General features: G+C 40.6%; 1 protein-coding gene across 4 annotated transcripts in view; it reads left to right on the top strand.

Moving 5' to 3' along the window:
- The first annotated feature begins 15,022 nt into the window (after positions 1-15,022).
- The window catches only part of TECPR1 (tectonin beta-propeller repeat containing 1), a 74,373-nt gene continuing 71,191 nt past the window's right edge, over positions 15,023-18,204 (top strand). Inside the window, exon 1 of one of the 4 annotated variants that reach the window (XM_036741403.1) lies at positions 15,023-15,230. Coding sequence is in view for 1 of the 4 variants with exons in the window: in XM_036741402.1 (XP_036597297.1) it covers positions 15,458-15,471 (14 nt within the window). In the remaining 3 variants the exon portion in view is untranslated. Of the gene's footprint in view, positions 15,231-15,397; positions 15,472-18,204 lie in introns of those variants that run through there. The other 3 variants (XM_036741405.1, XM_036741404.1, XM_036741402.1) reach the window with 3 other exon arrangements.

Here is an 18,204-nt window from a genome sequence, read left to right on the forward strand (position 1 = left end):
CCACTTCTTCATATGAGACAGGACTAAAAGAGAAGCCATCAGCAGGAGGCATCTTGATGATATGAGATCAAAAGGAGAGGAGAAGAGAGAGCCCATGGCAAATAGCCTCAGTTTTTTCAGTAAAACATGAGCCAAAGTTCTTAGGGGAGAGAATGAGAGAGGGAGAAACATGGGAAGTCAGAGGAGGGATGAAAAGGTTTGGAAGAACCCCTGTGTGAGCCAGACAGTGAGTTAAAGAGATGTAAAAGGATTACTTTATAACAGTGAGGGCCCAGTTTAGGTTAGGTAACATACATAAATTTGTAGTGGTCCCAGTCAGCTGGTTTTGTGATTTTCTCCAGATTCATTCAGCAGCACATGTGTAATAGCAAAAGCAGCAGATGGTAAGAGTGATCCAAGCTGAGAAGTTACAGGGCAAGATCGGCAACATGATAAGAGAGCAAAGGACTCAAGAGAAGAGGACAGTGTAGAGTTGAACTGGTTTACTACAGAGTCAAGATGGGGAAGGGAGAATAGTGTTAACAAGTGTAAGAGTGATGGCCTGGGAAAGAAGGAAAGGTTAAGGGACATAGGGTCCCAGTGTGGACAAAGTACGAAGTTTGGTATTGCAAGGCAGAAGTAGAGGTGGAATGACAACATATTGTGATCAGATACAGGAAGTTCATGAATGTGGAAGTGGTGGATTTGTGGCTGATGGCAAAATCAAGAGTGTGAACATCTTTGTGTATGGTTGAGGTTGGGTGGAAGAACAGGTCATGTGAAATGATTTAGTTAAGGAACTGTGAGGTTAGGGTGTTTGAGGGAGTGTCAATATGTAGTATAGACACTTAGTATAGTTTCTGGCACATAGTACATGCTTAATAAATGCTTACTGGCTGACTGACTGAAACCTCCTAGTATGAGAGCAGTATTTGGGGAGGAGAGAAAGAGTGTGAACCTGGCACCAAATTCATTGAGAAAAGAAAGGGAATGTCCTGGAGGTCAGTATACAACACCTACCACAATAGGAAGAAGTACTCTCACTGACCAATAAAGGATGCAAAAACTAAACCACTGTGCATGGTCAGGAAGGTTGAGAGAAAGTGATAAGGAAAGAAGACAGGAGTCAAGAAAGAAGAAAAAAATGAGAGAAGAAGGAAGCAGTAGCAAAAAGGGGGAAGGCAGCAGAGTTGAGAAGCACTGATGGGAGACACAGTGAAGAAGATGAAAGCTATGACCTCCCTGAGGCAGCTAGGTGGTACAGTGGACAGGGTGTCAGGAAGACTCATCTTCCTGAGTTCAAATCAGGTCTCAGACATTTACTAACACAATAGTAATTGTTTTTCTTTTGGCCAGAAACAACCCTGAGGATCTCCCACTCCCTGTTTGATTTTTTTTTTTATTAAAGGGGCCATTCCTTGGCTCTCTTCTTAAACAGCCCTAATCACTGAATGGGCATTGCCTAGTCAAAGTGAGAACTCAGAAAGACCTTAGTTAAAAAAGGTTAAGGTCTCCTATAGTATCCTGAGCCATCTCTAGTTGTCCTGATTTGGGCCACTGAACCCAGGTGGTTCTAGGGGAGAAAGTGAGGCTGGTAACTTTGCACAGCCCTCCCTCACTGTAATGCAATTCACTTGCAAGTCATGGCATCGTCTTCCCAATGTCATTGTCCTTTTCAAGAATGAAGGACAAACCATACAACCACAACTGAAGAACCAGTGACCCTGGGCAAGTCACTTAATACTGTTTGCCTCAGTTTCCTCATCTGTAAAACTGAACTGGAGAAGGAAATGGCAAACCACTCCAGTATCTTTGCCAAGAAAACCTCAAAAGAGTCACAAGGAGTTGGACACAACTGAAACAACTGAGCAACAACAACTTCTCTGTGGTATTTGGGAAGAAAATTATATTACCATGCTTCATCATAGCATGAAAGGGACCCTAGAGTATGAATTGACATTAAACTGTATTCCACTGTCTAAAGAGATGTATGGTCAATCCTCAGGTCTATATTCAGAATTTTTCCAGCTAAGAAGGACACAGGACAGCTTGTATTCAACAGGTACTTCCTTTGAAAACCAAGGACAAAGCCATTACCTGAGGCTAATGGGATTATGCCCTATTTGTTGTTACCGCGGGGTGAGAGGGTGACATTCCCTCCCCAGGAGGTGCCCTTCTTTCCAGTGCTGACCACTGTTCCACTTAATTCTCCACTAGTCTATGCTGCCATGAGGACCATAGAGTTCTTCCAGGGTCTTGACACAGTAGCATTCCTGTCTGGCCCACCTTCAAAACCCAAACCCCACTAGGGTTTGTGACTACACTTCTCAGAGAACTGATCTCTGAAGTGCTTTGAGCACTCCTGCCTCTTTACTATTTTCACTCCAGCTGAAAACAATTCTAGTTACAGCTCTAACCTAGGTTTACCTCCATAGCACAGTAAGGAAACAGAAAAAGACATTGTAACAAATATATTTAACAAGGATCTGACATCCAAAATCTATAAGAAATTTATGCAAATTTACTAAAATAAATTCCATTCCCTAAAGGAGAAAGGGTCAAAAGATATGAATAGGTAGCTCTCAAAGGAGGAGACACAAATTGTCAATAATCACCTTGAAGACTATTCAAACTCATTAATAATCAGAGAAATGCAAATTAAAAGAACTCTTTGGTCCACCAGTTTAATTGGCAAGGATGGTTAAAAAGGATAAAATCCAAAGTTAATGGGACTATGGAGAAATAGGCATACTATTCCATTGCTACTGGAATTATGAATTAGTAAAAGCTCTTATTTTAATAAACAATAAGAATTATAAAACTGATCCCTTAGACCAGGGGTGAGGAATCTGCAGCCTCAAGGCCACATGTAGCCCTACAGGTCCTCAAGTGTGGCCCTTTGACTGCATCTAAATTTCACAGAACAAATCCCCTTAATAAAAGGATTTATTCTGTAAAACTTGGACTTAGTCAAAAGGCCCAATCAAGAACCTTAAAAGTCCAGATGTGGCCATGAGGCTGCAGGTTCCCCAGCCCATCCTTAAACTTTGTGATCCTTCTAGTGCAGAGGTTCTTAATCTGGAGTCCATAGACTTTTTAAATATATATGTATTTTAATAACTGTATTTCAACATAATTGGTTTCCTTTGTAGCCCTATGTATTTTATTTTATGCACTTAAAAACATTCTTCTAAGAATGGGTCCCTAGGTTCCACCACTGCTCAAGGAATTTGTGACACAAAAAAAGATCAAGAAGCCCTGTTCTAGTCAAGATATTCCTAAGATTGTTATGAAAAAAAAAAAAGGAAAATAAAGATCTTTCTGAACAAAAGCAGATTTATTTGTAATAGCAAAAATCCAGAAACAACCTACATGTTCAAAGGATGGAGAACAGCTGAATAAATTATGAAATATTCACATTATGAAATATGATCACACAAAAGGAAATGACAAATATGGAGAATGCAAATAAATATTAATGGACTTATGTGAAGCAATATAGATTAAGAAAGAATCAGAACATAGACTATGACTATACAAAGAATAACAAAAATTAGACAAAATGTACTTTAAAAAAAGGATCAGAAAGCAACATGGAGGGGCAGCTAGGTGGCGCAGTAAGTACAGCACCTGCCCTGGAGTCAGGAGGACCTGAGTTCAAATTTGACCTCAGACACTTGATACACTTACTAGCTGTGTGACCTCAGGCAAGTCACTTAACTCTAATTGCCCTGCCTTCACCACTTAAAAAAAAAAAGAAAAAAAAAGAAAGCAACGTGGATATATTTTGTTATTATTTTGTTAAGTTGAATATAGACTTTTGTAAATAAACTAAAATGAAACTTATAGCTTTACGTATGATCTCATTTTCATTTTGCTTATATGTGTGTTTTTATTGTTTACTAAATTTAAGACAAAAATGTAATAAAAAAAGAAAAAATAAGATGTTTTCCAAATATAAATTATTAAAATTGATGCTTAAAATGACCCTGTTATCAACAAAAAGTTGAATTATGGTCAACATAGGCAGTTTAAGAAGATAGAAGGGAATACATTTTAGAATGATTTTCTCCTCCCCCAAAAAAGTTAAAAATGGAAAGGGACGGTAAAGTGTTAAATTTCAGTTACATGGAAAATCCAGCTAATTCACTGATGGCACAGAATAATTAAAAATGATATACTATCACACACATGTATGCCAGTTATCCTTTTTCTTCCTCCACCCTTAACCACCACCACAGTCCACCTTCCATTCAAATACTGGCAAAAAGCAAAGGGAAGCCAGGACTTTATATAATGACACATGCTCATGTTATGGCAGATTAACTAGGAAATAACATTCTAATCTTGTATTATCTGTCAGGAGCCTACAGGCAGCCATTACTCCTGCTGGAAAGAGCTTGTATGTCTGAGGGCCTAGGTGGAGAGAATAAAAAAAAATAACAGCTTACATTTATAAGTGCTTTATTGTTATTCAGTCATGTCCGACTTTTTGTGACCCCATTTGGGGTTCTCTTGGCAAGTTATTTAAACTCTGCCTCAGTTTTCTCAACTGTAAAATGGGGTTAATAATAGCACCTATCTCACAGGGCTGTTGTAAGGATCAAAATGGATATTTGTAAAGCATGTTTACCATAGTCCCTGGCACATAGTAGATGTTATTTAAATGCTAACTAGCTAGCTTTATTAGTGCAATTTAAACTCTTGATAACATGAGTAGCAGTTAGCTAACTCCCCTCTCTAAAAGTCTCATATATATTTTAGATTTACAGTTATAGAATTTTATATTTGGGAGGGACTTTATAGGTAATGATAGTTTAATTCTCTTGTTTTCCAGATAAGGAAGCCCTAAGTCTAAGAGCTAAAACCTCAAGGGAACTCAAAGTGAATTAATGACAGTCCTGGAATTGGCTTCAGCCTTCCAACTCCTCATCCAATGTTCTTCTGCTATCCAGAAAAGAAAATTACCAGAGCCTTCTCCATTCAGTTTAAATTCTTGTCTGTGTTGAACTGAATGCGTTGGATGTGTCTTACATTGTTATTTTATATTATTTTCACTTGCATAGGGTATGTTTCCTCAAGAAGATTACAGATATTTCAGTGGCTAGGACATATGTATTGTTCTTCTGGATATCTCCTAACTACCTTGCAGATATCTCAACAAATATTTGTTCATTGAATTAACAACTGAATAAACATATCTGTTAGTCTGCTAGCTGTCTAAAAGACTAATGATCTGATCCTTTTCATTGGCTGGTTGAGTAAGTTATTTCCTGATATTGGGGCTGAATGCTCTGCTGCATGACCACAGACCACATCTCACCTAGTTTATTGGGTGAACTCAGCACTCAATCTACTGCGCTCGACAGCATCAGAAGACTTGGATTTGAATCTTAGTTTCCCCACTTACTGGTTGTATGACCCATGGGAAATGGCTTAAAATCTCTGACCCTCACTTTTTCCCGCTTGCAAAATGGGGATGATATTTATTTTACCTCAAAGGTTTGTCGTGAAGATTAAATGAGTTAATGGATGTGAAAAGACATCAATCTATAGACACTGTAGATAAGTGAGTGAAAACCCATGACCACAAAGGGAAAAACTCAAATGGTACACTCTACTTATGCTGTCTTTACATATGAAGGACCATGTTGTAGATTATACCAATGAAGACTTGGTCTATAGCTCTGAGTGGATTTGTATCATTACTTTAGGGAATGAATCACCTGAATTGCCGAATGCTATATGCTGGAACGGTATGTCTATGGCTACTTTTTTCAAACCATTCATAATCATATTTACCCACCATGTACAAACCGCTTTACTAAGTGTTAAGGCTATGAAGACGAAAATGAAATAGTTCCTGTTTTGAAAGATCTATTGGAGGGAAACATGCATACATACAGAATGTCTCCAAAGTTAGTGTGGCTTTAAGCTTTTATAACAGAAAACTGCACTGTTTTGGGACACTGTATAAATATGTACCAAATAAATACAAGGTGATTTTTGGTGGAGGGAACTAGTAGCTGGGGGAATCAGGAACAGTCTCATGTATGCTCTCTTTGAGATCAGGAGCTATTTTGCTTTTTGCTTCTATCCCAAGCACTTAGCACAGTGTTTCGCACATAGTATGGACTTAATAAGTGCTTATTTCCTCCCTTTCTCCTTTCCTCCCTCCCTCCTTTCTTTCCTTCCTGCACTCCTTCCTTCCTTTCTCTCTTCTTTCTTCCTTTCCTCCCTTCCTCCCTTCCTTTTCTTCCTTAGGAGGTAGCACTTGAGCTGAGCTTTGAGGAAAACTAGGGATTCTTAAAGGCATGAGGGGGTGAGGAAGGAGTGCATGGAGGGCAACCTGTGCAAAGGCATGGAGAGTGGAGGCAGGAGATGATATAATGAAAGGCAAGAAGGCCAGCTTGTCTGGAAGATACAATTTGTGGATTTGGGTAAAATACAAAGTGTCCCATTGTTGCTGTTTTGTCATTGTCATGTGGCAGGGCAATTGGGGTTAAGTGACTTGCCCAAGGTCACACAGCTAGTACATGTGTCAAGTGTCTGCGTTCACATTTGAACTCAGGTCCTCCTGACTCCAGGGCTGGTGCTCTGGTGAGTACACTGCGCCACCTAGCTGCCCTGTCACATAAGACTCTTTGTGACCCCATGGACCATGGGATTCTCCACTATGTTTTAAAGTCTGTCCAAGTTCATGTTCATTGTTTCCCTGACACTAACTAACCATCTCATCCTGCGTCATTGCCTTTTCCTTTTGCCTTTCAATCTTTCCGAACACCAGGGTCTTTTCCAATGAGTTCCATCTTCTTGTTGTGTGGCCAAAGTATTTCGGCTTCAGCCTCAGTATTTGACCTCCCTGTGAATAGCTTGAATTAATTTCTTTGGTATTGACTGATGTGATCTCCTTGCTGTCCAAGGGACTCTCAAATGTTTTCTGCAGCACCACAATCCAAAAGCATGGACTCTGCAGCACTCAGCTTTCTTTATAGGTCTAACTCTCACAGCCACACATTGCTCCCAGAAAAACCATAACTTTGACTACAGGCACCTTTGTCAGCAAGGTGATGTCTCTGCTTTTAAGCATTCTGTCCAAATTTGCATAGTTTTCCTTTCCAAGGTGCAAGGGTCTTTATTAATGGCTAAATTGCCATCTGCAGTGATCTTTAAGCCCAAGAATATAAAATCTGACACTGCTTCCATTTCTTCTCCCTCCATTTTCCAGGAAGTGATGGGACCAGTTTTTGCATTCTCTTCTTTTACCCTCATCAAGGGCTTAATTCCTCTTCATTTTCTGTGATCGAAATGGAATCACCTACAAATCTGAGATTGTTGATATCTCTCCTGGAAACCATAATTCCAGTTTTTGAATCATCCAGCCTGGCATTTCACGTGATGTGCTCTGCATGTAAGTTAAACAAATAAGGTGACAATATACAGCTTTGTCATTACTCCTTACCCAAAGTTAAACCAATCAATAGTTCCATGTTTAGTTCTAACTGTTGCTTCTTGGCCTGCGTACAGGTTCTTCAGGAAACAAGTAAGATGATCCAGTACTCCCATCTCTTTAAAGACTTGCCACATTTTGTTGTGATGGACACAAAGGCTTTAGTGTAGTCGATGAAGCAGAAGAAGTAGATGATTTTCTGGAACTCCCTTGCTTTCTCCATAATCCAGTGAATGTCGGCAATTTCATCTCTAGTACTCTGCCTCTTTGAAAACCAGCTTGCTCTTCTAGTAATTCTTGATTCACATATTGCTGGAGCCTACCTTGAAGAATCTTAAGCATAACCTTGCTGGTACATGAAATGAGCACAATTTGAACATTCCTTGGCATTGCCCCTCCTTAGGATTGGGATGTAGACAGATCTTTTCCAATCCAGTGGTCACTGTTGAGTTTTCCAAATTTGCTGGCATAATGAGTGCAACACTTTAACAGCATCATCTTTTTAGCATTTTAAATAGCTTAGCTGGAATTCCATTACCTCTATTAGACTTATTGTTAGCAATGCTTCCTAAAACCTATTTAATTTCATTCCCCAGGACATCTGGCTTTAGACCAGTAACCATACCATGTATTTCTATTTTGTGTATTCTTGCCACCTTTTCTTAATCTCTTCTGCCTCTGTTAAGTTTCTCCCATTGTTGTCTTTCATCATGCCCATTTTTCACAAAATTTTCCTTTGATATCTCTAATTTTCTTGAAGGGATCTCTTGTCTTTCTCATCCTATGGCTTTCTTCTTATTTCTTTGCACTACTTATTTAAGAAAACCTTTTTACTTCTCCTTGGTATTCTCTGGAAGTCTGCATTCAGTTGAGTATATCTTTCCCTTTCTCCTTTACCTTTTGCTTTTCATTTTTCCTTAGCTATTTGTAAAGCCTCATCAGACAGCCATTTCTTCTTCTTCTTCTCCTCCTCCTCCTCCTCCTCCTCCTCCTCTTCCTCCTCCTCCTCCTCCTCCTCCTCCTCCTCCTCCTCCTCCTCCTTCTTCTTCTTCCTCTTCCTCTTCCTCTTCCTCTTCCTCTTCTTCTTCTTCTTCTTCTTCTTCTTCTTCTTCTTCTTCTTCTTCTTCTTCTTCTTCTTCGGAATGTTTTTTGTTGATGTCTTCTGTACAATATTGTAGCCGTCTGTCCGTAGTTCTTCAGGCACTCTATCTGCCAGATCTAATTCCTTAAATCTATTCATCACCTCCCCTTCATAGTCATCAGGATGTTATTTAGATCATACTTATATGGTTTTCCCTATTTTTGAAGTTTTATTTCTAGAGTATGTTGTTCTTCATAGAACTGATCAACTTTGGCCTCTTCAGCATCAGCAGTTGGAGCATAGACTTGTATTACTGTGATGTTGAATGGTTTGCCTTGGATTTGAACTGATATCATTCTGTAATTTTTGAGATTATACACCAGTACTGCTTTTCTCACCCTTTTATTGACTGTAAGGTCTACTTCCTTTCTTCTAAGGGATTCTCCCCAACAGTAGTATATGTAGCAATTATATGAATTAAAATCAGCCATTCTTGTCCATTTAAGTTCACTGACACCCAAGATATTGATATTTAATCTTTTTATCTCCTGATTGACCATATCCACCTTACTTTGGTTCATAGATCATACATTCCAGGTTCCTATGCGATATTATCTTTACAGTATAGGACTTTTCTTTCATCACTAGATGCATTCGCAGCTAATGTTCCTTTTGGCTTTGGCTTCATCAGTACTGGAGCTGCTTGTAGTTGTCCTCCACTCTTCCCCAATAGTGTACTAAATACCTTCTGACCTGAAGGGCTCATGTTCTGATGTCATTTCTTTTATCATGTTAGTAATGCCATGGGATTTTCTTGGCAAAGATACAGGAGTGATGATTAAGCTATTAAAGCTTAAAACTACATCAAGACTTTTGGGACATTCTATATAATTGGGCTAGTGATGTAGATTGAAGACAGGTTGTAAATAATTTTAAATTCCAAACAGAGGAGTTTGTATTTGATCTTAGAAATAATAGAGAATCACTGCAGTTTATTGATCAGTGGAATGACATAGACATGCTTTAGGACTGAATATTACTTTGTTCATTGTGTGTAGGATAGATTGGATGCAAAGGGAGAAGGAAGAATAATTATAGTAGTCCAGGTGAGAAGTAACAAAGGCCTGAACTAGGGTGGTGGCCATGTTTTTAGGAGAGAAGTGGAAGTATGTGAGGAATGTGGAGGTAGAATCAGCAAAACTTAACCCAGGATTTGATGTGGGGATGGGGGGTGGGGTGGGGGTGGAGAGAGAGGAACATCAACCATTGTGATATTTACTGAGGGGAACACAAAAGAACTTAACATGAGGCCTCTGCCCTCAAAGAGGTCACTTGCTAGGTAGGGAAATTATGGCTGAAAACTACAATCGAATAAATCATAGAGTGTTTCATTGGATCAATCCTTGACAACATCTCACTTCAGCTAGATACTTTCCTCAGAAAGCTTCCAATTTTCTTCAGAACTTTAGAATATTCTTGAGACTTGTTTGTTTGTTTTTCTAGTGTGAACTTTTCCCTTTCTGAAGAGATTTTTGGAGAGGATTTTGAGTCTCAGAAAGGTTAATGAGATACTCAACTGTTTTTCCAGCTTCTGCAAAGGGAAGGAAGTACAGTACTTTGGTTGCCAAGAGAAGTTCATTATGTTAACTCCACTTACCATAGCTCAACTCGCATACAGCAACATTTGGGTAAAAATTTAGAAATTAGTTTTTAATTTCTTTTATTTTGGAGGGGGGAAGGCAGGGCAATTAGGGTTAAGTGACTTGCCCAAGGTTACAAGTGTCTGAGGCCCGATTTGAACTCAGGTTCTCCTGACTCCAGGGTCAGTGCTCTATTCACTGTGCCACCTAGCTGCCCCAAGTTTTTAATTTTTAATTTCAAATGACTCATCTTCTATTTATGGTTTCCTGTTAAGAGTAGGAGTGACCCCATGGTTAGCTGACCCCATTTTCAGATCAGGTTACTAAGCTATTCACATTTTTCTATAAATAGGGTAGCACAACAGACTTTTAACAACCCCTAAGAATGAATGGATGGGTAAGCATTTATTAAACACCTACTATATTCCAGGCACCGTACTAAGTGCTAGAGATACAAATACAAAAAATGCCAAATGGCCAAAAAAACCAAACACAAAAATGCCAAAAAGGAAATTACATTTGAATGGAGGTGATATGTATATATGCATATATAAACATATATGTTTATGTACACATGTATTTCTATATAGTGATATATATATATATACCAAATATGTGCAGGCATATATACATTATATATATATGAGGTGATATGTATATTATAGTGTATGTGTGTGTGTAAAAAGAAAAAAAATTTGGTCTGAGAAGTCTCAGGGATTATGAATCAAGTGTTATATTCTTTCTTTCATTCCCAGAGTAAAAGCAAGGAGTAGAAAGGTGTTGGGGGTGGGGAGGGTTTGGGAAGGAAGGGAAATTGGTAAAGTGCAGTAATGAAGTAGGCTGTGCTTTGCTGGAGGACAGCTGGATGGTATGTGAAGCATAGCCTGGGGCCAGCTAGATATAGAGGATTAAGTCAGTTTTCACTCATTTACCAAGCCAATCAGCTTCAAGTTCAGCTTCAAGGCTGAATACCAAAGCTGAGTGGATTAATTTCCCAGTTTAGTAGGGCTTGGACCCCTCTGGAGGGTACCAGTTTCTGGTGAGGGGGAAAGGGGAGTAGCAGTAGGATAGACAGCAAGCCCATATTGGGTAGGCCCTGGTTTCCTGATAGATAGCTAGAAGGGATGTGAAACACAATCTAGGTCTAGCTAAATATAGCGTAAAGGGGCATTTGATATAAAAATAATAACAACCCTATTAGGGTAAAAAGTTATTTCTTTTTAAAAAAATTTTTTTTTGCTTTTAGGCAGGGCAATTGAGGTTAAGTGACTTGCCCAAGGTCACATAGCTAATACATGTGTCAAGTGTTTGAGGGCAGATTTGAACTCAGGTCCTCCTGACTCCAGGGCCTGTGCTCTACTCACTGCGCCACCTAGCTGCCCCTAAAAAGTTATTTAATACAAAAATAATGTGCTTTCTATTTTAACAAGATGAAGTTTATTTTTTTTTTCCCCATTGGTAGGAATGAATTGTGCTGAGACAGCAACACTTTCTCCCACCTAGTCGTCTTTGTAATCAGCGGAACTTACATACAAGAAGGCCAAAATGAGTCAAAGATGGATCCATTCAAAAACTGAATGGATGCTCTGATGAAACTGATGACTGACCTTATTAGCTAAGCAGCCAAACGATGACATGACTTTTAAAAAATTGTTCTTCTCTAAAATCTACATGTTCAGGTCTGGTCTCTCGCAAGGCAATTTGGAACAGAACATGTGTCAAAGAAGCAGTGAAACGGGGTGAAAAAATACTAGACTGGGATTCTAGAGACCTGATTTCAAGCAAGGACAGTTTAAAAATAAGGGGATTGACCTAAGCTCACAGTCATAAAGCTGGAACAGACTTTGGAGGTCAGCTAGTACATTGGTTCTCAAAGTGTGATCTGGTAACAGATAGGAGACTTTGATACCTTTTCAGGGGGTCCTTTAGTCCAAAACTATGTTCACAATAATACTAAGATATTTTAACTTCTAATGCATTAAATATGCTGGAGTCAGTTCAAACTGGAGCCGCTGTTAAATTTTCAGTGCTAGCATTTATACTTTAGAAATTGGCACACATTACAAATTGGGGCCTGCTTTACTGTTTTATTGAATATTTAGAAGTAAGAAAGCTATGAAGAAAATTAAGATTAAAATTTAAGGTATGTTGAGCATACATTCTTTTTGGGGGGGGAAGCAGGTTGTTAAACATTTATCAGCAGATTAAAATTTAAAGTGTGTTGGAGTGTATATTCTTTTTGGGGGGAAACAGGTTTTTAAACATTTTTCAGCATACTCGTGGTTATAAAATAAAAGCTCTTTGGGGGAGTAATTTATTTTTAAGAGTGTAAAGGAGTAGATATCTCTGTTTCCATCTCAGTTTGCGACTCTGAGACATATCTATGTTGAAAATAGAATTGAGGGGCAGGTAGGTGGCTTAGTGAGTAGAGCACTGGCCCCGGAGTTAGGAGGACGTGAGTTCAAATCAGGCCTCTGACACTTGATGCATTTATTAGCTGTGTGACCTTGGGCAAGTCACTTAACCCCAATTGCCCTGCCTTCCCCCCTCAAAAAAGTAAAAAAAAAAGCACTATTATTAAAAAAATAAATTAAAAAAAGAAAGAAAATGGAATTGAATTGAATTCCTGCCCAAAATAGAAAATATTGTGGACCTTCCCCTGGTGCTATAGTTTGTCTACTGCCCTTGGCTCACAATTTCTAAGTTATTTAGTTGTTGGTTTTTTAAAAAATTCTTCCTTCTCCCCTCTTTGCCCTCCTCTCTTCCAAAGCTATCCTGCTTCTTCCACATCTTTTGGATTAACCTCTTTCTTTTCCCTGAATTTATAGAGCCTCTTTATTTTCCAAAAACACAGATGACTTCTGTACATATTAATCTCTTTAAACATCTGACAGCATCAATCAAAGGTCCTTAAGGAGCAGGCATTTTATATTCCCAGAGAACTCTTTGACTTACGACTCATATTAGCCAAGGACAGTTTATGAGATAACAAAATGGCTAAAAAAGTGGACAAAAGTCTATTCCTGTTTTGGGAATCTGGGAGTCTAGCAATAGTCCAAGTTTCCCAAGACCCTTTCAACTGACAAAATATCTGTGCCTTCAGAAAAAAGATCAGTGAAAAGCAGAAAGCAAACTTGCAAAAAAAACGTAAATAAAAAGAGAGATAGCAGGCATGTAGGCCAGCATCCAGCTCTCCATTCCTTCTCACCTCTGGGATATTTCAGGAGAGAAGGTGTCTCCTCAAAGGAAAAAGGAGCCAGTTAATTCCAGAGCTCTTAAACCTTCAGAAAAGAAGCCTCACACCCAGTGTTTTACATGACACTACAGAAAAGTCTGGCATGGAGACTCATTTTCTTATTCTTGCCTTATGAATCTAGGTGGCACTGTGGATACAGTTCTGTTCCTGGAGTCAGGAAAACCTGAGTTCAAATCTAACCTGAGACATATACTAGCAGCGTGACCATGAGAAAATCATGGTCTTTCCTCGGTTTCCTCAACTATAAAATGTGGATAATAGCACCCACCTTGTAGGGTTGTTGTAAGGATGAAATGAGACAATATTAGTACAGTGTCTAGCACATAGATGCTTAATAAATGCTTGTTTCTTTCTTACGTAATAAAATGAGGGAGTCACACCAGATCAGAGGTTCTTAATGTGGGATCTGTAAGCTTATTTTAAAAATATTTTCATTACTACATTTCAATATAATTGTTTTCCTTTGCAAGCCTACATAGCTTATGTATTTAAAAATATTACTTCAGTAAGGGCTCCACAGGTTTCACCAGACTGCCAAAGGGATCCACGACATGCAAAAGGCTAAGAACACCTTCCTAACCTAGGGGACGGAGGTCTAAGATCCTTGGATGGTCGTCCTAAGTGCTACATCCAGGAGTTTTAGTTGTCAGTAGGCCATAGGATGCTTTCAGGCTCTATAGTTTCTGAGTGTGGCTATTTCCCTCCTCCCTCCCCTTTTTCCTGAATGCATTATTCTGAGTGAGGTAGGGCCACCTATCCTTAGGGCAAAGATGGGGATATTCGATTAAGAAAGCAACGCTTGCCAGAGGATCAGAGCCTCCTGACAGAGCGGTGCTGTTCTCAATATGCATATGACATACGATTTTTACACACGGCCAGTGTGGGGTTTTGTTTTGCCTGACCATGCATAATCGTTTCATTACAAGGGTTTCATTTTTCATGTTTTTTCTTCTCAGTGGAGGAAATGGAATGGAGGGAAAATAAATACTTGCAAATTGAAAAAAAATTTTTTTAAAAAGAAAGCAACAGAGTAAATCTGATGAGATCCCCCCAAAGGAGTGAACATCAGAGAAAGATGTTCAGGGATGGATTCACTTTTTCTTGCCGTCATTGCTGAGTGAGGAAGCAAATGGATCTCCCTCCTCTCCCAGCTCCGGGCCCCTCTCTCCTTCCCAAACTCTGGTCTCCTCCCCTCTCTCGCAGCTTTAGCTTTCTTCCTTCTCCTCTTTTCCAAGCGCTAGTCTCCTCCTCCTTGCCCCTCTCTTGGCTCTGGCCCCTCCCCCTTTCTCAGCTTTGTTGCTCCCTCCCCCTCCTCTCTCTCCCCGCCTCTCCCAGCTCTGGCCTTTCCCCCTGTCCCAGGTCCCGCCCTTTCTCCTTCTCTCCCAGGTCTGGCCCCTCCCCCTCCCCCGTTGTGCTCTCGCCCCCTACTTCGCTCCCCCCGCTCCCCGCAGCGCTCTGTTATTTCCCTCCCCTCCCCTCCCCGCCCTCCGGGAGGCGGGGCGCTCGCGTTCCAAATGTGCCTCTTTGACGCAGCCTCCGGCTGAGCCAATCGCCTTGCCCTTGCGGGCTGCGCCGGAGCGGAGGGCGACCAATCCGAGGACCGTTAGGTCTCCTGCGGCTTCCTCTGCGAGTGGGGCCGGGGCTTTGCGTCGGGTCGGCGGCCGCGGGAGGGGAGGGTCCGAGGTCTGCTCCTGGGCTGAGAGCTGAGGGAGGGACGGGGATCTTGACGGTGCCTGGAGCCGCCCCCGCCCCAGACCCTCTGTCACCGCCCACCTCTGGATGGGCCGCGGAACTCTCGCCGCCTCTACTGAGGTGAATCCCGAGGTAGCACATCTGCCGGGGGGGGATGGGGCGGCGGGGGGGGGGGCTGATCCACATCTGGAGGTGGGCGGGACTCCCAAGCCGCTCCAGAACCAGGTGTGTGGGTGCTGGGGAAGTTCTGGGAGCGTGGCCTAGGTCAGCATCCCGTGCACTGCAAGCGTAGGTTTAGGTGGGAGAGGTGGGGAGTGGAGCAGGGAGCTGAGGATATACTTGCGTCTTGTTGCGTCCGGATGACTTTGAAGAGGTAGGACTGGGGCTGCGGGGTGGGAGAGGAGAGGGAGGTGGATGCTCGTGCTTTTTCACATCCGGCCCGATTTGCGGAGGAACGCGAACCGGGGTACGCAGGACCTTCCCGGATGTCTTTGCAGACTCTGAATTGGCTGCTTGGGGCGGGGGTGGAGTGCAGAACGAAGAGAAAGACTTCCCCTCTCCTTTTTTCTGTGCGTTTGGAGTCAGGAAATAGGATTGCCCCTGTTCAACTCACACCTCGGGATAGTCAACTAGCATTTATTAAATATCCATCATGTGCCAGGCGCTATGCTAAGCTCTCGGATAGGCAGCCGTCACCGCAAGACCAGCTTCTAAGTGACTCACGCAAGTATTTGGACCTGGCACTTTATGTACCATCTTGATAGAATCTGACATTTATTAAAGAATTGTGACAATTTGGAGACATCTAACTCTTCAGTAACAGCGTGTTTCCTAGTCAGTCATGAGAAGTGGGTGTCAGGCACACCAGAATAAACCCTGTTTGCAATGGGATTTACTATGGGCAGATGGTCAGGGGGCTGGGAGCTTTTCACATATGTTGCTTGTGACAATGCCATAAAACATACTGATTCTCTCGCAGAGTGGCTGCAAACACATGTTTCCAAAGGAGGAAGAAACTTAATAAGAAACTTGGACTAACTTGCCTGTGATGGGAATAAGAGTTTATTTTAATGTGGCTGGCTGGTGCAGTCCTCAGGGTAGGGCAATTTCTACAGAAATAAGGTCAGTTTTTTAAAAGAAAATTTGACTCATTTGTCAGTCAGGTTTAGCTTTCATTGTTACTGTTAACCTAAGGATCCTTAGTACCTAAAAATCTAACTGCCTAATTATGCATGGGCTTTGTACATAGTAGATAGTAAATGTTGAATCGAATTCCAGGCAATACCTGAAATGGACTGTGTTGTCCTAGAGTTCCCATGGTGTTTTCTATACACATATCCTAGGCTGAATGATATGTAATCTATAGACTTTTGATTGACAGATTGTATAAAGACTGAAGTGGCTTTTCATGCAACACTGCCCTGAGCAGAACTTAACAGAAATGAATCCTGGGAAGTTCAGCTTAGCTAATCTTCTCTCTCTAACCCCTAGCCCCACCCCATTCATTTCCTGAGATTTTGAAGCATCTTTTGGTTTCTGAAAAGATTTGTGGTTATAATGGAAGAAGTTGTAATCGTGCTTATGAGTGTATGGCTTTCAGAGTGGCAGCCAGAATACTCTAATGGAATGAGGGAAGGACTAAATGTTTTGCTAGGTAAGTTTTTGGTTGGTCAGATAGTAAACCTGCTCAATCTGTTGTCCTGCATCTTCTGAAGAAGACTATTCCCTGGTGGTACCAAGGTGAAACAGGGAGAAGTGATGATCTACTTTGAGAGGTGAGGGTTGTGGAAGAAAATTCTGTACTCTGAATTTTAAGCACAAGCCTGCCAGAAATAATTTTTATTAATTTTTGATTACTCTTATCTAAGCATTTATTTGCTTAGAAAGAGAAAAGCCCAAACTAGCAGTCTCCTCTGCCCTTAGAAATCTCTCTAACACAAGCCATTTCAAAGTCAAGGATTTATGGCATATCTGAGCAAAGGAAATTTTACTATTGAGCAAGGGTCCAGTGTTTAGATAACAGTTCATTTAACACTTTGCTTCTTCAAACCAAAGAATAGTCACTTAAAATGTCAGGTACATCCTAAAGGAATCATTTTGTGGTACTTAAAAAAGTTTAAGAGACATGATTTCTCAGTAATTTAATCATTTTATTAATAAGGACAGCATGTTTATTAATAAAAGGATTGTCATTTGACCATCTCTCTTAGACCAAAGACCCCTAAACGCGGTGGACTCACAGTTTATATGCCCTTGGAAGAACAGGGTGGCAGTCAACACTGACTGGTTAACAATTAATGAGAAAATTAATATTACAATGAGAGGGTGGGGGGCAGCTAGGTGACGAAATGAGTAGAGCACCAGCCCTGGAGTCAGGAGGACCTGAGTTCAAATCTGTCCTCAGACACTTGACACATTTACTAGCTGCGTGACCTTGGGCAAGTCACTTAACCCCAATTGCCCTGCCTTCCCCCCTCAAAAAAAAAAAGAAAAGAGAAAGGGTGGGCCATATTACAGTGAGATTTTTGGAGTATGTGACTTGGATCACCCAAATCTTGGTCAAAGATTATCAATTTCCGTATCATCTGTCTGACAAAAGAGAGAATCAACACTGCCCAGACCTGTCAGAGCACACGTAATGAACAGGAATGCACCCATTTGCCCACTGTCGGATTAGACTTTGGCCTGGGTAAATCTCTGCCAGATTTCTAAATCTGGAAGGAGATAAGGGGAAATAATATAGTAATTAGTTATTAAATATAAGAGAGAAGTAATTTTTCACAATTTCTTAAATCATTTAATTCATGTAGGGCAGAGATAGATGAAACTACATGAAAGTATTTCCAGTTCTAATTCCATTACCACCCTTGATCCATTTTCCAGAATCCTGGAGTTTTCTTTAATAGTTTCCTAACAGAAAGTGGTTAGGCTTTGGAAAAGGGATTTTGTGTAAGGCATTGTTTTTAGAAGTTTATGTACTTGATAAAGGTTTCCTTCATTCTGTTAAGTCTGGAAGGGAACTTTAGACTTATTTTCATTAAGGAAAAAAGAGACCTTAAAATGCTTGTAAGTGAAAAATAAAATCCTGTTCCAGTCTAGCACAGTG

This window comes from Trichosurus vulpecula, chromosome 1 (assembly GCF_011100635.1).
Source record: "Trichosurus vulpecula isolate mTriVul1 chromosome 1, mTriVul1.pri, whole genome shotgun sequence".
Classification (NCBI taxonomy): domain Eukaryota; kingdom Metazoa; phylum Chordata; class Mammalia; order Diprotodontia; family Phalangeridae; genus Trichosurus; species Trichosurus vulpecula.